At 34.2% G+C, this 18,755-nt stretch overlaps 4 protein-coding genes and 1 long non-coding RNA gene across 5 annotated transcripts; 1 reads left to right on the top strand and 4 right to left on the bottom strand.

The window, feature by feature from the left end:
* Positions 1–1,804: 1,804 nt before the first annotated feature.
* LOC104699928 (uncharacterized) lies at positions 1,805–4,120 on the bottom strand. Its single transcript, XM_010415325.3, has 6 exons — positions 3,658–4,120; positions 2,937–3,143; positions 2,729–2,845; positions 2,488–2,637; positions 2,293–2,351; positions 1,805–2,156 (listed from the first exon to the last, which is right to left on the bottom strand). The coding sequence occupies exons 1-6, from the start codon at positions 3,874–3,876 to the stop codon at positions 2,021–2,023; spliced, it is 888 nt and encodes a 295-aa protein (XP_010413627.2). The 5' UTR covers positions 3,877–4,120; the 3' UTR covers positions 1,805–2,020.
* A 28-nt stretch (positions 4,121–4,148) lies between these two features.
* LOC104699927 (la-related protein 6B-like) lies at positions 4,149–6,656 on the bottom strand. Its single transcript, XM_010415324.3, has 9 exons — positions 6,206–6,656; positions 6,004–6,085; positions 5,729–5,823; positions 5,522–5,593; positions 5,290–5,369; positions 5,097–5,187; positions 4,864–4,932; positions 4,670–4,765; positions 4,149–4,583 (listed from the first exon to the last, which is right to left on the bottom strand). The coding sequence occupies exons 1-9, from the start codon at positions 6,530–6,532 to the stop codon at positions 4,302–4,304; spliced, it is 1,194 nt and encodes a 397-aa protein (XP_010413626.2). The 5' UTR covers positions 6,533–6,656; the 3' UTR covers positions 4,149–4,301.
* Positions 6,657–7,392: 736 nt separating this feature from the next.
* LOC104699925 (uncharacterized) lies at positions 7,393–8,174 on the top strand. The gene has a single exon (XM_010415322.2). It carries the CDS (start codon positions 7,540–7,542, stop codon positions 7,921–7,923), a length of 384 nt encoding a protein of 127 aa, XP_010413624.1. The 5' UTR covers positions 7,393–7,539; the 3' UTR covers positions 7,924–8,174.
* A 572-nt stretch (positions 8,175–8,746) lies between these two features.
* Positions 8,747–9,347, bottom strand: LOC147940746 (uncharacterized). Its single transcript, XR_015562231.1, has 2 exons — positions 9,198–9,347; positions 8,747–9,097 (listed from the first exon to the last, which is right to left on the bottom strand). It is a non-coding gene; the product is annotated as an uncharacterized LOC147940746 (long non-coding RNA).
* Positions 9,348–10,557: 1,210 nt separating this feature from the next.
* On the bottom strand, positions 10,558–15,309 carry LOC104699924 (4-hydroxy-tetrahydrodipicolinate reductase 2, chloroplastic-like). The gene is made up of 11 exons (XM_010415321.3): positions 14,800–15,309; positions 14,605–14,687; positions 12,687–12,894; positions 12,375–12,594; positions 11,944–12,181; positions 11,646–11,779; positions 11,476–11,550; positions 11,295–11,396; positions 11,090–11,199; positions 10,908–10,995; positions 10,558–10,817 (listed from the first exon to the last, which is right to left on the bottom strand). Exons 3-11 carry the CDS (start codon positions 12,698–12,700, stop codon positions 10,749–10,751), a joined length of 1,050 nt encoding a protein of 349 aa, XP_010413623.2. The 5' UTR covers positions 12,701–12,894; positions 14,605–14,687; positions 14,800–15,309; the 3' UTR covers positions 10,558–10,748.
* Positions 15,310–18,755: the final 3,446 nt, after the last annotated feature.

The following is an 18,755-nucleotide window of genomic DNA, read 5'->3' as shown; positions in this document are numbered from 1 at the left end:
TGCCCCAAACCAAATGGTACACCAAACCCTGATTGTAGTCTAAACCCATATTGTACACTTAATTCAGATGATACACCAAACCAAATTGGTACACCAAAATAACATTATTCGACACATTACAATATTTTTTAAAATATTTTTTTTAGGTTTGATTTCTCTATATTACACTTAATGTATAATTTTGAAAGGTAGAGTTTTGGTATCTAGAGTTTAGGATTTAAAAATTATTTGGTGTTATTTGAGAGAATTTTCTTAATTTAAGTGGACCATAAAACATTAGTTTTTTTATCCAATACTTCAAAATCGGGTCCCACATTTTTTTTGTCATATTACATCTCTCATCTATTTTAAAACTGGTACCACAAATAAAACTCTAATTTTATGACACATGGTCATGGATATATCGATATTTTTATTTTTATTTTTGTCTTATACTCTCAAACTTTCTATCTCACAAAAATAAAAAAGTGTCTATTCTTCAAATTTCTAACAAAAAGCTGCCTATTTTTTTAATTACTTTTCAAAAAGTGTCTAATACATTAATGGACTCTTATTCAAATGTGTACGTAAGTTTTGTGTTCCAGTTCTTACGATTTTTAGAGTAGAACTCAAACGTGTTCCTACATTAAAATCATCTATGTTGTATTCTGATAATAAATAACTGAAGAAAAAAAGCAAGTGGAAATGGTCAGGGACAGTGCATGTTGATGGCAGGGAGCATAAGATCAAAGCATGTGACGACTCAAATTGGTAGTAACCGATTTAGCTTTAATTATCAATAAAACGTTTACACGATCCCAATTATTTAAAAAAGCAGGGCAAGGAATTTACGGATCCATGCATATATTAAAATAAATTAAGCAATTAAAGAATGCAATAATGTACGGGTCATACGGAACCAAACATGAGTGGGAAACGTGACAAGTGGAGAAGAAAACGGAGAAGCAATTGGCCAATAACAACATATAGCAAAGTATGTATTATGAGGGGGTGATGATATCTCACATCCACATGCATGACCAAACAATTCAGAAAAAAAATGTGATGTTTTGTCAATCAAAACACATTTATTGCCGCATGCCGTGTAATTAGGATCACGAAATGTAATTTAAAATATCGAACTAAAGTGTTGATGAACTTAAACCATAAGAAGAAGCATGTCCTTGTTCTGTTGAGTTCCTGTTTCTCCTTTCATTCAATATTCCAAATATATCTCCATCTTCGTTAGGCGTGTTCACAACATAACCCTTAAGTTAATATGTAGTTGGCTAAAAATAAAAATAATCGGTGGCCTAAGGATAGGTAGAGAGGCCTTTTAAGTTAATTTTAGTTCGCTATATATAAACCATTGGCCTACCACTCCGTAGAGAGACTAGAGAGACCTACATTGTAAAGGGATAAGATGAAATTAATATTTGGGAAACTTGTATAGCCAAACAAATTTAAACCTAGTATCTTTTTCACGATCGAATGATATAGGATACAAACAATTTCGTTTAGAAAATTTAACAAAAAAAAAAACAATTTCGTCTAAAAACAAAAACAATTTTTACTTAATACAGTATTGACCAAAACAAAAACAATTGTTAGGAATTAAACAGTCTATTATTATGTTTTTGTGTTGTTATTGTGTTAGTATTAGAGAGACCTATGTGTATTTTTTGGTTTAGCTCCAATTAGAAATGCGCTTCTTACGGCTAGAAATATGCCAAACAAGCGCAGTCCACAAAAGATGACTAATCTTCACCGTCCAACTCCATCACATACATTCGTTTCTGATCACGTTATGATGGATAAGCCAATCTTACGAAACTTTAACCACAAACTATCATTAAAATGATTGAGAGATCCTACAAAACCAATCGAAATTTTAGAATGTATGACAAAGAATAGGTTGTGTATATGTGTAGATGAGGAATCCTAATATACAATTGGAGCTTGTCTTTCTCCGAATCTATTTTCAAAGAAGAAGATGAACAAAAACAGTAAGAAGACAGAAGACGTGGGAAACTGAAATCAATCAATCGAGGTAGAAGAGAGTAACAATCTTCCGGAGATTTTTGGCTTCTTGACATGTTTCCATGAGAAGTTTACTGTCATGAAACGCAAAGCAGATGATTTGTTGCACTTGTGATATGATGTCCATGTTACAAAGCCTGCAATCCAACAATTTTCAAGTTAACTTACTTAGAGATACGTCTCAGAAAAATTATTCTACAATGTTTCACTATATCGTAATGCCATCTTCTTCACGGTTTTGCTACTGTATGTATGAGTTAGTTAGTGACAAACCTGCTGGCTTCTAGTAATGGTAAATGGTCGTTGTGAGGCTTTTCTATCACGTTTTGTACCTGTTTTGCAGACATAACAAAGGAGACTCAGTTGTACTATAGCATAACCAAGAATGGATGAGATCCAGATTAATAGCAGACAGATGTTAATATTTAGAGTGTTGAAGGAAACAGAATTGTGAAACTAGTCTCTTACTTTTGACAGTAGTTCCTGGCTCTCAGGGGGTTGTTTTTTCAGACTTTGAGGTAAGATAACTGTGAGAAGCTCTGGTCGCTCTGCTCTAAGTGCACCTCTTATAACAGCTGCATTGGTTCCAGATGCACCTGAAGTGTATATATGGTTTTTCTGCAAGATAAAATCATAGGGGAAGAGGGGTTATAAGATGTGGTGGGCCAAATATATGATTCAGAAGTTGTAGCCAGGCCAATGGTCTTACAGTTATAACCATAGCATAGCTAAGAATCTGAATGAGCTCTTGATGCATGAAACCCATATTTCTTGTTCCAAAGAAGCCAATTGATCTAGGTCCTTGTTGCTGTATAGCCAACAGCTCCTGCAAATTTTCACATAATGGTTACAACCTAAAAGGCTCAAAAACATTTGATTTTCCATGGTATTTGTCTACGAAAATTATGCTAACTTACTTGTATATAATCCACATCAGGGGCTGGTTGTAGCTCTGACACAGTAACTGAACCAGGTCCTTCAACGATAGCCTGAGCCTGAGTTGGAATCCTGAGTCCGGTAGTGGTGGTGTCTTCATCAGAATCAAACCTACATGTCACATTGTCCTCTTTGCTAATCCAAATATCTTCTACGTCCTCTTGATCTCTCGTGTGTTCAGGAAAGCACTATATATATATATATATATACCAGCACAACATAGAAACAGAGCCCCTGGGAGTAAATTATAAGTGAAAAACCAAATGCAATAGCTGATTTAAGAAACAAAGACCATGACACAGAGAGATTGGGAATTTGGGATGTTGTGAGCATAAAGTTTGAAACAAAGAAGTTGGTAAACCATAACTTCTGCGCTCATTAAATCTTCTGTTCCAAGAAAACTAAAACTTAACAACAACATTCAAAATGGCTTCATCATGAAACAAGTGATAGAATCTGATAGCACCAATAAAAACGGACCACAGAGTTCTTAATTGCAGATGGTAGGTTCAGGCGTTAATCTTATTCAATGCCAATGAACTCTTATAGAGAATTGCAAATCAACAATGAATTGGCACCACAGTGGTACTATGGAACTCAACCTCTCTCTATACTAATGAGTAAAAAAAACAAGTCACCAACATATTGATGAGGCGAATCAATCACGAATCAAAAGGCCGTAAGAGAGAATCAGAAAATTACCATGGGAATAGAGGAGGGAGAGGAGGATCTGAATCGGCGTCGTCTAACAGAGAGAAGCGGAGAAGAAGAAGAAGAATGAGATTGGGAAGAACACGAAGTAGAGGAAGAGGAACGACGGCGATAGAAATTAGGGTTTTCGGATCGGAACGGAGAAGGTAGCGATGCTGTTGTTGCTGTTGTAAGAGGTAACAAAAGCTTCAAAGGTAGAGCCGAACTCATCTCCACCAACCAAGTAAACGTACGACGATTCAGTTCTCTTGGATGATGATTTTACAAAGAAAGAGCAATCAAAGATTCCTTTATAAGTTTTGATTATCTCAGGTGAAGAAATCTAACTAACAAGGTGAACAGTGAAGAAGAGATGATTGACATATTTTACCAAATTAATTTCCGGTTTAGCTTTGAGATGCTCTTTGGTTCAGTTAATTGACCGCACATTGGATTATTCAAACTAGCTAATGGTCCGTTTATGAAAGATAGAAGAAAGCAAATGTGGCAAAACTTTTCTAACTCCATCTAATAATTCCAAGTAACAAAATTTTTGTTTTTCTTTTATGGAGTAAAATATCTAGTAAGATCCATCTCTCTCTTGTGGATCTTTGAAGTTAACCCTTTCCCTTCATTATATACCAACCAGCTCCGGTTCACTGAGGATGAACAATTACCGGTTTTCCCCGCCCCAAAGAGAATCCCCTTGTGCCATCTGGCATTCGTGGTCCTCGTGGTGGCTGTTGCTTCCCCATGCTCACTTGATGATCTGTGTTGTTGTGCATTTGATTGTTTGAAGGATGATGATTCCCACGCCCATTATGGTAATTCTGGTTCTGCTTTGAATTTTCGTTTTGGTTTTGCTGACTTCTTCCTCGTCCTTGTCCACCTCGGTTATGCCCTCTTCTCTTCTTGTCTCCTTGTTCCTCCTCCTCTCCCTGTTCATGTGAAAATATAAAGCTGAGAATATCAGCAGAAGAAAAGCTTAACCCAAAGTTTCAAGTGCTTTTGTCTGTCTACTTACATGACCATCTCTTTCTCCTCCACAATCTTCATACTTTTTATCATCATCATCTTCCTTTCTTCCTCCTTCTTGAAGAACATGTTTTGGCTCTTTCGTCTATAGATGACCAAACACAACAAAAAGCGATTGGAACTCTGAGGCTGGCGAGAATACTAATAAGTGCTGTTTCAATCTCTAAACAATGTTAAATGTACCTGATCCTGCAGCATCAACCTCACCCTAAGACCACTCCTCCAGTTTCTTTCTTCATTTAATTCAGCAACCTGCACAATAACATTAGCCTACAAGTTATCACATTGTCAAAAGGCGTGGACCTATTTATACAAAACAAAGTAAAGAAACATCAATTTTGCATGACAGCAGCACAAACTGCAGCAGCTTCCCCTATTTTCAAAACCAAAAACAACATAGCGAGCGTCTAAGTCACCTTGTTACTGAAATCAGTGTTAGCTGATCTAGCTGCTGATGGAAAACCATTGCCAGAGTTTTGTGGCTGGCAGGTCCGAATGTGCTTCACACTGACATATAAATGATCAAATTTCAGAGACTCTGCAAAAATCGCAGCTGGTCTAGGAAAAACAAGAAGTCATTCTTCGGTTTATAACATAGATTAGCAGTACCTTCCAACAGCTGAGAAAATCTTCATGAGATTATGGTAGCAATGATCCGCAGGTAGATTTCCGGCAATCACTATTCGGGACTAAATATGTTAAGTTGTTATTACAAAGCAAGTACATAATCAAAGTTTCTCATAGTTAGAAGCTACAAATGTGAAGTAATGGAAATGTCATAGAGTGATTGAAGGAAGCTGGTACTACATATATAATAAACAGAATGAATGAAGTGAACTACCTGTAACTCTTCAAGAGCAATTTTGGTAATGGGATATATGCGTCTCACTTTCTGTCCATCTTCACTAACAACCTGAAAAGTGAGTTAAAAGTTAAACCTGAGTTCTTAACGCTTAAAAGATGTTATTTATCAGACAAATTTGGATTGAGCAGCCAAGAAGAAACAGTGAACAAATGAAATAAAATTAATAGCATAAGGGATACCCACAAACTTTGAGGAGTATTGTAGCACTGAGGCAAGCTGGGAGTCACTGTTGATGAATGATTTAATTTTGTTGAAAGATGCAACTACATGTACAGGCACTGAAAATAGCAACACCAAAAACTAAGTTTCTGAGAGATAAGTTCCAGAATGAAACATCATTGTTGAATTAGAACACACCAAGATTGACCAATCAAAAGCACAATGGATCGAGAGAAATAAAAAAAAACTTTAAAAGGGTTTCAAAATCGACGAGTTAGCAATAGACATCTACTCCTTACCATATCCTTGAGGGTCCTTGCTGATAAATCTCATCAGAAGATCTGTTGTGGCCAAGTTCAAGTCACCGAAATAGTATTCTACCTGACATTAAAACATCGGAGCAAAGCAGAGATTTTTTTTTTTTTTTAATCTAGGATACTTGATGAGCAGTTATGGTCAAAAAAACGGGATAAGAAAGGGGTAAAGATTGAAGCTTTTTACCTGTTTAACTATCTTCTGGACTGTATCCTCAGGTAAACCACTCTTAGGATCAATGGAAACAGAAGCTCCAGTTTCGGGTTGCTCCTTCTTCTTACGGTCTCTACGCCGCTCGTGAGGTCCAGTAAACAGAGGCGGAGAAGGGTAGTGGAGGTACATATGAGGAGGCGGAGGTGGGATCATCATCCTCGGTCGAGCAGGAACGAACTCCGGAGCACTAGCGTTGAGGCGACTTGAGAGCGGAGGAGCTGGGGAATGAGACAGATCATCGGATTGAGGAGGAGGAGGAGGAGAAGGAGTAGAGGAATCTAGGGTTTGTTGATCAGCCATTGTTGGTGATGAAAGATTACAGTGGGACAAATTAGGGTTTAGCGAGTGAAGGATTTAGCAATCAAAGAGATTAGCGGGAAAGAGCAAAGACACTCTTCTTTTTTTTTTTTTTTGGGAGAGTGATTCTCTCATTTCGCGTTTCGCATATTTATATGCCTCCATGTTTTTTTGTTTTTTTTTTCTTCTAATGATTCGTTTTATTATTCCACCAATGTCAATCCTGTTTTACAAGTTTAATTTTGGTAATCAGTAGTAGATAGATCTATGAATAGTCTCTACGTACAGTATCTAAAAGTAATTAGCATAATTTTAAATAAAAAGTCTCAAATCTTGCAACTCTTTCATTATTTGATTTTCTAGATTAGAGAACAGTAATTTAAGAATCAATTATATTGACTACTTACTTGATGACTTCTTCTTGGCCGAATGACTATTGTTCTCAGCCGTCATAATGCTATAATAAGGTTTGTTATTTTTTTTTAAATGGAAAATTTAATATGAAATCTTGCAAACTATTAAATTAGTCACAAATAGTTCTTAATCTATGTATGTGGTTTTAAATAGAAAAATCAAAGGAGAAAATAACACTAAAAACAGTGAAATCCCATAAAAATATAAATTCAACAAATATACTTTAGTTATAGACTTTATATAGTTAACAGAAAATAAAAGAAATTTGAGAAACCATTGTTTTTTTTTTTTTTGTCAACAACCATTTGTAAAGTATAAAAAGGGAAAAGAAAGATAGACAAATAAAAATTGATGGAGGGTATGTATTGAGTAATTTACCAAACCACTACCCAACCCAATAAACCTTCCGAGTCCCCAACCTCCACACACACAACACATATAAAACCCCTTCCTTCCTCTCTTCTTCTTGTTTTGCCTTTTTACTATTGTTCTTTCTTCAACAATCATACATATATACACACACACAGGCACACACAAAAAAAACATAACAACAGAAAGAAAGAAACGAGAGAGCAACAAAAAGAAGAAAGGAACCAATGGATGGTTTGATTCCAATGGCGTTTAAGGCTATGAAGAAAAACATGACTCGCCGGCGTTACGAGTGTCTCTCTTCCTCAACCGGCACGACTAAAGATTCCTACGACGACTACGACCATTTCCCTTTCGCCGCTAAACCTGATCACTCCGTTGTATCTCGACCTTCGTCGTCTTTTGACCATATAGAGATGAATAACGTTGGTGTTCAACAAAGTCGTCACCGCCGTGGTTGGTCGGTCGGAGATTTCTCTTCGATGTCTTGTCGGGAAGGAAGAAGATCTGGCGCAGACGGTGGCGGAGATATCGGTTGTTCTCCGTCACGGCGAGGACAGCTTGTGAGGAATAGAAGCCATAGATTGTTCTCTTGTGTCTCAGGTGAATAATTTATCCATCCAAAGAATTAAATAAAACAAAAAAAAAGGTTTATTTGCATGATCTTGTTTTGTGTCATGATGGGTGAAAGTCTGAAGTCGTCGGGGGAAAGAATGTAAATTTTGTACTTCGGGGTGATATTCCGATATTGATGTGTAAAGTTTTGGGGTTTAGTTTCACATTTACATTAATTTGTGGCTCTATACCGAAAAAAACGAAGAAAACTTTAGCAGTGCGTTATCAAAATATAATATTTTTACTATGTTTCCAAAAGTCTTCACCTAATAGTGTACAGTTGACGATGCGCTGTACACGGTGTTAGTTTGAGACTTGCGTAAAGAACGTGTTCACTAACGAAATATAAATCTTTTTTTTAGTTTAAAATTTAAAGATGGCTAACTTTTGACGTTCTTATTGAAAAGATACGAGTATTATTATTTTATGTTGTTTAATTTTGACTAACTATGATATCGCTTAAGTACGTATTGAAGTGAGAAAATAGAGATGTTGTTGTCCTTTGGGTATAGAAGCATCCAAAATAGAGCTTCCCAAGAGTTGACGTAATACACAACTCGACCGATATAAGGGGGTGATAATGGGGCCACTCGACCTAGCTAGTCAATAGTCATAGTCCTAATGGTCCCGAAGATAAACTCTAATCGATTTTGATGATTTAATGCTAAAATGCCAAACAGTTTTAGGAATTATTCTGAATCTGATCTTTTTATAAACCACGAAAACAACCTTTATGTGTTTCTTTCTAGAAATAAGGAATCTAGTGGAACCAGAGCAGAAATAAATGCTATGAAAGTCAACAACTATACATACATCAAATGATCAAAGAAGTAGCTAAACCATAACAACTTAAGACTTGTTTCGTTGACTTTTTGGTCCCATCTCTCCACAACCACAACAGCTTCGATGTATGTAACTATCTTAGATCGACTATAAGTACTGACTGTCATTTTAACACACTTGTCTATTTTCTTTACAGATATCATACATCTTTCTACACACAAAAACCCATAAACTGATATTCTCAAAATTCAATTCTAGTCTTGCTTTGAATTTCAAGATATAGAAACCCTGCGGCTTAACAGTTTTTTAATCCAGTGAGCTTCAGAGATTTTGGGATTCCTCTTCAAATTAAATATGTGACGACTGCAAATACTAGACCATAGACGACTGCAAAAAAAAAAAAAAGAACAAAACCATGTCAGAGAAGTTACAAACTTAGAAAGAAATCCCTAAGAAGCTTTTCAATGTTCTAGGTGATGCAAACTACTTCCTGGGCTGCTTTGACTAGAGAAAATGGTCACAAAGACGCTAAAAACATCATCAAGAGGCGATGCAAAACCACGAAAGCGTTTGTTGATGGTCATCTTAACGAATCGATCAACACGAGGATGACCGATATGCATAGATGTCAATCAACAAATACATTCAAGGGTTGCAAAAGAGAAAAGAAAAAAAACCCTGTAATGTTCATGGAAGTTAAAAGATGTATAAAAACAAGTTTTGGGATTGTAGAAGTACAGACATTGACAAGAACATGATTCCAGACAAGAATATTCTTTGGATATTCTTAAGCATATGCTTTGGAATAAACCCTTTTCTTAATGGAAACATACAAAGTAAAAACAAATGAATAACTCTAAACTTGTTCTATGGATCGATTAATCAATGCCTAAAAATGTTCTTGAAATATTACTCTTACCTTTTCGATGCAAAGAACAAACAACAAATTATCGAAAATTCTAATATATAATCCGAATAGTAAAGAAATCATTGCCACACGTCTGTAGATAACTTCATCTTCTTCCTCATCAGTTATCAGAGACTAATTTGCCACCAGGCATATATCTAACTTCCCATCAAATCAAATCTTGGACCATCGGTTTCTAGATCGATAATGTCGCGGTGTGTAACCATTCCTCAAATCTTTGATCGCTGCAGTTAAGAAACCAATAATTTAAGGAACTTTCTAATTCCCTTGCCCTGTAGCTTCTGGAGTTTTGATTCTCCTTTGATGTTAAAAACTGACATCTCTATATTTAGTTTCGCAACCTCTTCTAAATCATGCGTATGAACGTTTCTCTAACATCCTAGCTACAATGCGATCATCTACAAGAGGTTCGATCATAGTTCCAACTCTCATCCTCAAAAGGTAAAGAATAAAGATACTGAGTCACCCTTTGGAACAATGCCCCTAGGACTCACACTGATACTTACCAAATTAGCAACTTAAGAGCTAACCATTCGTGCCTTGGAGGTTGGAGCTTAAACCTTAGAATCTCAAGTTACTTTCATCCAGACATAAACCTAAGTCTTGCTCTTATACACATCGAGCCCACGAAGAAACTTAACCACGGGAGCTAGGAACCTGTACTACTACACTTGCGGATAATTCTTAACACATTGTTCTAGTTTCGACCTAAAGATTCCAGTTTTTATCTACGTAAGCCAAAACAGGGATCAGATTCTCTTACTCACACTGCTCGATACTGTCCAACTACCGGTGATTATGCCTCAACCCTTGAGATACTCAGCAGATTTTGTCGTGATTCACGATCCCTGCATTAGATTTGCTGCCTCAAAACATAAAAAAAAGTCACCTTGATAAATTTTGGGCTATACACTTCCAATTTTATCTAAGTCTTTTTAAAGATCGAAAGACAAGATATAATTAAAGGTTGTCAACAGAAAATACAATGCAGGCGCAAAGTAAAACTAACAATAACTAGTTGAACAACTCTAGTAGTTTCTGAAAGCTAAACAACAAAATTCACAGCTGAGTTTTGCTCTGGTAAGCCTTGGTTGAACAACTCTGGTAGTTTCAACGCATGTTTCCCTCTCTCAAGACATCGATCATGTTATAGATCCGCTTCTCTGCTTTAGACCGGATCTGCAATTCATGAAAATGTGTTTTTAGCAGATTTACATATTAAGAGGTTCATTGATTCGTTTGAAACATTCGAAGAAGAAGCTGTCTAACCTTTTTCGCAAGGAAAAGCACAGCATCGACAGTACCCTCAGCATATATTGATCTTCCGCAAACATTGTGCTGGAACTCAAAGGACACACTGCAAAAGAAAAGGATTGTTTTTAGTTTCCAAGCACATGGAGAAGTAGTAAAAGAGAGAGAGAGACAATGAATGTCTTCAGTCTTGCAAGTACGTTTTATCTGGTGATGTCAAGTGATAGAGATGGAAAGCATGACCCGAGATATGCTCCTCGGGAACACCCACCTCCTCCATCTGTTGCTTAGGATCTCGAATTAATTGTATCTGATTTCAAAAGTAAGCAAAATGGTCTTAATGGTGATGATTTTACCAAGAGAATGATAAATTTAGAAAAACGAAGTACGATAAAAAAAAAACACCTGGTCCATGTCGTAAGACACACCCAATTTCTGAAAGCAAGAAATAACAGCTTTTGCAGTACCAGATGCATCCAATTTGCTGGCTTGATGAGACTCCAGCACCTATAGAGATTACAGCCAATCAGCCGTATTGCAACCTATAAATTCAAATCAAATGAATATCTCAAAGTAAAAGAAGTACCTCTAGGGAATAACCAGCAAATGCACCAGGAAACTGCTCAGACATGATCTCCATGGCTGCAAGAAACGCAACAACCTAGTGGACAAAGAATAGATATTATGGGTCAAAGGGTGGGAGTTGATATACATAATTTATAGCTTTTTATGACACATTGACTACTAAGTAAGCACCTGTTTCCCCATCTGTGGGGAGATCACAGCATAAATATTTGATTCCTCGACAGTTTTATACAATCTTGTCCTGTCTCCTCCAGTTGTACCCATAACGAAGGGAACTCCTACTTTGCCATACAGCTCTGCGTTATCTACATTTTGCAAAACAAAACAAAAAAACAACCTTTGAAATCAACTAATGCAGATAAACAGTTTCTAAAAATCAGGTGGTGTTGTAAACATTCACATTAATCAGGTTCACTTACGAGTGAAAGATAATGTTAAAAAATGAAGTTTCTAAGATACAGGAGTGTACCATTTACTGCAGAGGGAATTGTGTAATCCACAACAATAAGTTCAGGATACTTCTCAAACACCGAAGACAGAACCTTCTCTCTTTCAGTAGGACCATGAACAAGAATCTCCTTTCCACAGACCTCAACTGTCTGGCCAGCCTCTTCAGCAGAACCAAATGATGTAGGAACAATCTTCACTCCTGCAGAATCTGCCGCCTTGATGACAGCTTTCCCCATTTTGCCACTGCATCCATTCACCTAAGGCACAAAAAGAGAGAGAGAACAAATGGCTTAGCTTGATCCTACAATTAACACTCTCACAAAGATCATACTCGCTTCAAAAAACTGTAACTTGACCTGAAAAGATTCGCTAATTCTAACAAAAGGCAATAACTTTCTATCCGGGACATCACAATCACAACTCAAGAGTGTATGTGAAATAACCAGATACCATGATGGATATGCCGTAACCAGGCGAAACGGGCTCAACGGCTTGCACGGAAGTCTCCGTCTTTGCCATTGACAAAACCACAGGAAAACAGCGTTTCACATTGCCCATGAAAGTAACACGGCCTTTAACACCGATCAGAGCCGTTTGACTCGTTCTAGAGGAAAACGAGAAATTGCGATTCTCAGGACGATGGAGAAACACATTGGACGCCGCCATTAGCCTGTGATCAAATCCCAGAACAAGAAAAAAAAATGAGAACTTTAAAGATCAAACCAATGTCGACAAAGAATGTAACAAGTTTAGAGACGGTACCCATTCGCCGCCATTCTCTATACGAATCAAGATTTACAATTGGTCCGAGTTTGCTCCCGAGGGACGAGATCAAAGTTTAAAGTTCAAACCTTTGTTTGAAAAAAAACTCGACCGGCGAACGCCGAACGGTACGATTCTAGGGTTTTAGACATGTTCGCCGCCATTACGTCAGATCCAAACCCTCTGGTGAAGGTTGTGGTGTTTCAACCTAAACCGGGAAAGGTTGATAAAAGGAAAACCGGTAAATTCTCATTTAATTAATGATCAAAACCGGACTTTCTCTTTAATTTATTGATAAAACTGGATTTGATCTATATTTTCTTAAGTACATTTTGGGTTCTACCTTTCTATTTGTACTTATTTAAAAACTTATTTACAAAGTAAATCACTAATTTTTTTCCAAAAATAGCATTATTTCATATTTTATTTCCTGAATAGTTTACAGATCATTCCAACTAAAAACACAACATAATTAATATGGAAACAGAAATATATTTAACAACACATTCTATTGTGTATTATAGATATTTATATCTCTAAATCTTTTGCAAACAAAGAAAACAACAATATGATTCCTATTTTGTTTTCCAAAAATCTTATGAGCTATGATTCTTAACTTAAGATAACTTTGATTCACAGTTATTTAAATATTATATTTAATATATATACACTTAATAAAATTTTAAAATATTACGAATATGTAAAATTAAAATTTATTAAAATACTTTATAATATGGTTATATAGGGTTATAAAGAAGACATGTTGGAATCAATAAAATATTATTAAATTTATGCTAATACGGATTAAATTTTTATTTTATTATTTGTCAATATTATTAACATTATAATATTTGACATATAAAAATTAAGTTGATTTAATTAAGATTGTGTAAAATAATTAAATCATTAGGAAAAATGTGACTTAATCATAGCGTATAAATGACTTACCATGTATTTGAATCCCTTATTATTTGTTATAATAATTAAAAATCAAAATAGAATCTCAAACACTAAACAAAACAAATATAGCAAACAAATGGTCATGAAAAATATTGCAGGTTAGAAAATTAATATAAACTTATAGCCGCACAAACAGTCGGAAAATTTAGTTTTTCCTCTATTTGGAAAACATCCAATATTTAACAAACAAATACAATATAAAATATAAATAATAATGAAATTATATGCATGTGGTGTACCACGGGTTAAAATCTAGTGTTTCCTTAATATACAAACTGGATTTTCACTTTTAAATTAAACTGGTTACGTAATCAACTTTTAGCTATGTATGACCATGACAAATCCATTTGTTATTATATTAAAAGTTTCAAAAAAATCTATTTGTTATTAGAAAGATTGGATTTATTAATGGTTATATATGCAATGCATATATACTACTAAAATTACTACTATATATTACTACATATTTTTTTAATGCATTCTAAAAAATTACTTGAATAGGATAGAGAAAACAGATAAGTTATTTTTTCTTTGCCTGTGTATTATTTGGATAAAAAATATCTAATTATTAGTATATTAAAAATCTAAGAAATATATATTTTGGCGTTTTTTTTTTAAAACCGCACGGTAAATAGTGCACCTATTTGGAAAGGCTGTACAAGGCTAAATCCTTTAGGTAAAACCGCATTTATTTATTTTTTGTTAAAGAAAACGCAACTTATATAAAAACTACTGATATGAAAAATGCAGTTTTTACAAAAAAAAAAAGCATTAAAATCTGCTTCTAGTTGTTCTCAATCACAGCCTAAGTTTCAGCACTATCGCGATACAAAATAAAAGAATTCTCACGGTGCTCCGGCACTAAGCAATAAGCATATGTAAGGAAAAAAAAAGGAAAATAAATAAACAAAGTGCTTAAAAGTTTCTCTCTCCAATACCAAAAGATAGTGGATCTTACCAATAATGTCTTTGTGTTTTGGTAGAGACTTTCAGAGCCTTGGCGACATGCTTAGAAGTCACTGCACCAATAAGCATACGGTACTGTGCAAGAAACAAAAAAAAAATTGGTATCAAAGGAAAAAGAAGATTTCCTTACTCCATAAAACATATTGTCTCTAAATGACCAAATCAATCAATAGAAAAAAGAACTTACTTGTTCACCCATTGTCGGGGAAGACTGAGAGAAAGGAGAGATTGAAAACGGAAGCAAGCAGAGGGATAGGAGAAGTCGGAGGATCTTGGTCTTATACCTCTGAGTATTTTGTTTCGTAAAAGGTTTTGTCATCCCAAACCATTTGAAGATCTGTATATATGGAAACTTTATACGGGCAAAAATGGTAGTCCACAATGGCAGAAACTTCAAGATAATCAATTTTGTTCTATTTGGAGGCTAACATTTCCTTGGTTTTTGTGTGTTTCCAGTTGGATCTCTAGATATGTATTCATAGTATATACTCATAGTAATATTGATTGAAAAGTAATTTTTTCTTCACAAATTAACAAATAACATAGCAATAATAATGAAACACATTGAACGATACTACAATATGAAGGTGAATCAAGAACATGAAAGTATACGTGAGCCTTTTGCGCTGACAATGACCATATTGCGCATTGTGGTTTCAACTTAGGACATCTTCCACCGCAACACAATTTTAGTGCTGAAATAACACTGTATTTGGTGTAATTTTATATGACAATCCATCCCACGAACCCCACTAGCCCAATGTTAGCTGTCCCAATAGACTGTCCGTGGACCCTGCTAGTCTCACGCTAGTCGTCTTAACAGACCTCAAGCTGGCTCTGCAGAACATCGATTCTAACTCATCATTGTGGATATCCCAATCCACCAATAGGTTATTGGTGCGCCAGGCGTTCCTCGAACTCTGGTCCTCACCCTTTAACAACCTTTCCACAGGTCAAACTGTCACCAATTGATCAGCACATATTATACTAAAAATATTATTTTCTACTATTATATTACTTAACTAAAGATTCTCTTTATTATTTAAATTTTTTATTATGTTTTCAATGTTTAGGAGGATGCGAATGGAACTGCGTTTCCTCGTCAAGTTGGGATGTAATTCTATAGTTACTTTTTAATAAAACTAAGGGGATTTATCCCCTCTCTTTCACCAAAAAAAACTACAAAACTATTTTGATATATTATTTTAATTATAATTATATTTATAATATAATTATATTTAATCTACTATAATTAAGCTATTTATACTTAAAAAACAATACAAATTATATTTAATCTACTATAATTAAGCTATTTTAAAATAGAATAACATTTGAAAATAAAAAATAATATAATATTTTAGTGTTTGTTGTCGCTACAGAAAAACACTATATATAATAGTGTACTGTACAACAAAAGGAATCACACTATTATAGTGCAAAATATACCGCTTGGTTGGAGAAAAAAAATCAACGCTTCCACATTATTATGTAGTTAAAAATCAACTATAAGGATGATTGGATTAAAAGCCTCTGGTTAAGCTTCTGGTTAAGCCTCTGGATAAACCTCTTGTTAAGGTTCTAGAACTAAAAGCCAAACACATACTATATTTTAACCATTACGTCAGATCCAAAGCCTCTGGTTAAGGTTGTGGTGTTTCAACCTACACCGGAGGGTAGCTAAAAGTGAAAACCGGTAATTTCTCTTTTAATTAATGATCTAAACCGGGTTTTCTCTATGTTTGCTTAATATACAAACTGGATTTTCACTTTCAAATTAAACTGGTCATGTAATCAACTTTTAAAACTCGTTCTGAAAAAGAAAATGTACGTAAACATTGTTTTTGTTGAAATCTAGCTAGACATGACCGTGACCATGACTCTAATTAATTGAATTTGTACCATAAAATTGATATATTAGGTTAAATGCAATGAACCCAGTGACCTCTGAGAAGCAGATACATGTTTTCTTTTCTCATAATTTCCCTTTCAATCTGTGATTCTTAATTAATTAAAGTTCGATAAAATAAAAAGTTAAACCCATAAAAGTATGTTTATTCTTCTTGTCTTTGTCACCCTATTTTTCTTTCCTATGATTCTCTGAACCTAATCATACTCCAAAATTTTGGATAGCAAAATATAATTTCATGCTAACATCACTCATGAAAACGACCAATCTCTCTCTATTAGACCAACCACGTACATAAATGCTCCGGAGCTATTAATTAGGGATGATTGTCGGAGAGAGACGATATATATTTAGTTTTAAACTAATTAGGATTAATATTTTTAACAAGAACAAAATATAGCAATGTGTAATTTCGTTTTTAAAAAAAAAAAGCAAACAGAAGATGGGGACTAAAGAGTACGAGGAATATCAATTAGGCAAGTTGGTTTGGTCGTCGACGACTCTTAGAGAGATTATAAATTTATAATGCATTGTATCAAAGGCAAAAGAGAGCCACGTAAAGTTACACTTACGTGTGCCGTTCGATCCTCAATGTCTCATCGCCTTTCTCCCATATATATCAACAAAATTATACTTAATATAACTATAAAGTATATATAATTAATGGAAGAGTATTATTATTATTATTATTTCCATCTTTAAAAAGCTGACCAACATAAGATATTAAAAAAAAAAAAATGAGTCGACAATGTGTTGATTGATTCTGAGCATATGGACCTTGTTATTGAGATGATTATTGTACTTTAAGTGTCAAAGAATTAGACCAAAACATACGTCTATATGCATATGGACTGTCGAAAACTACATACATGTCACTACAAAAAACAGCTTAAGTTAAATCACTTAAATTGAATCATTAAACTAAATGATACTATATTAAATTATTTATTTATAATTGATACAAAAATTAAAACGTAACATCAGTTGCAATAACCGATTATGTGTGGCATCAATTGATTAAAATTGATGCAAAACTAAATTAATTTGTATCAATTTTACATATTGATGCAAATATAAAAATTTACATCACTTAAATCATTGATATGTTTATTAATTTATATTAACATCACTAAAGAAAATGATATATGATTTACATCACTAAAAGTGATGCTGATTAAATTATACTAATTACATAAAAAAAACTGTATCGGTTCTTAACTTTCTATAAAACTGGTAGTTTAGCATCAGCTTTTTTAATGACTTCACATCACTTTTTTTTTATTGAGGAACCAAAAAAAAAAGTCTCTTTTCTTTTCATTTTTTTTAAAAATGGGCGTCAGTTTTTTGTTTCTTTCCTTCATTATACAATGATTTAAGATATTGTTGAAAACAGAATATTCATTTTCCCCACTATCATGTGAATCCTAACTTATCTAAAATTCTCTAGAAATCTACGTTTACTTTGCATTATTTAACAGTTTCTTAAAATTCTTTTTAATATAACTTCTTCTTTATCTTCTTTTTCTTCTTCCTCATCTTCTTTCTTTTATCAATATACCTTATTAATACATTATTAACTTTACAGTGATTTGCCCTTTCATATGCCATCCAAGCACACTGAGAAGAACGAACCATGCCACCGTCCCTAGAGCGCCAATCGTTCATGTCTACGTTTGTGTAACTGGTGAAGAAGATCGTAGAAGTCATCGCAAAAAAAATGTCAACGGTGTACAATCCTCAGGCTAAGGTCACAGTGGTTCCATTTACTACAACTTTTGATATCAAGATGATGAAGGATGGTGAGAGAGACCGTGAGATTAGATAAAAACATTTTTCTATGATGTCAATTAATATTTCTAGGATTATGAGACCTAGAAGGAGCTGAGCAGGCGTGATGGAGATTATAGAGACATATGTCTCTGTAATTCACCGTTGATGAAAAGAGCTAAAGGATTAGGAACAAAAGTGTTTATGATTTTGGAATTTGTTTTTTAATTCTGAACAATGTATTCATGTTTCTATGAAATTTATGATTTTTATATTATTTTATTTATAATTATTGATTATTGAAAATAGCAAAACTATTATAATTATTTCTAAAAATTAACACTAAATTTATCGATTATTCATATTTGATTTGATTTAAAATTTTAATTGTAAAATATACTATTATTTGAATCATTTATTAAAACTGATATTGTCTTAACATCAGCTATTTAAAATTGACATAAATATTT

Source organism: Camelina sativa, chromosome 7 (assembly GCF_030686135.1).
Source record: "Camelina sativa cultivar CO46 ecotype springtype chromosome 7, ASM3068613v1".
Taxonomy (NCBI): domain Eukaryota; kingdom Viridiplantae; phylum Streptophyta; class Magnoliopsida; order Brassicales; family Brassicaceae; genus Camelina; species Camelina sativa.
This window is presented reverse-complemented; position numbering and strand designations above follow the sequence as displayed.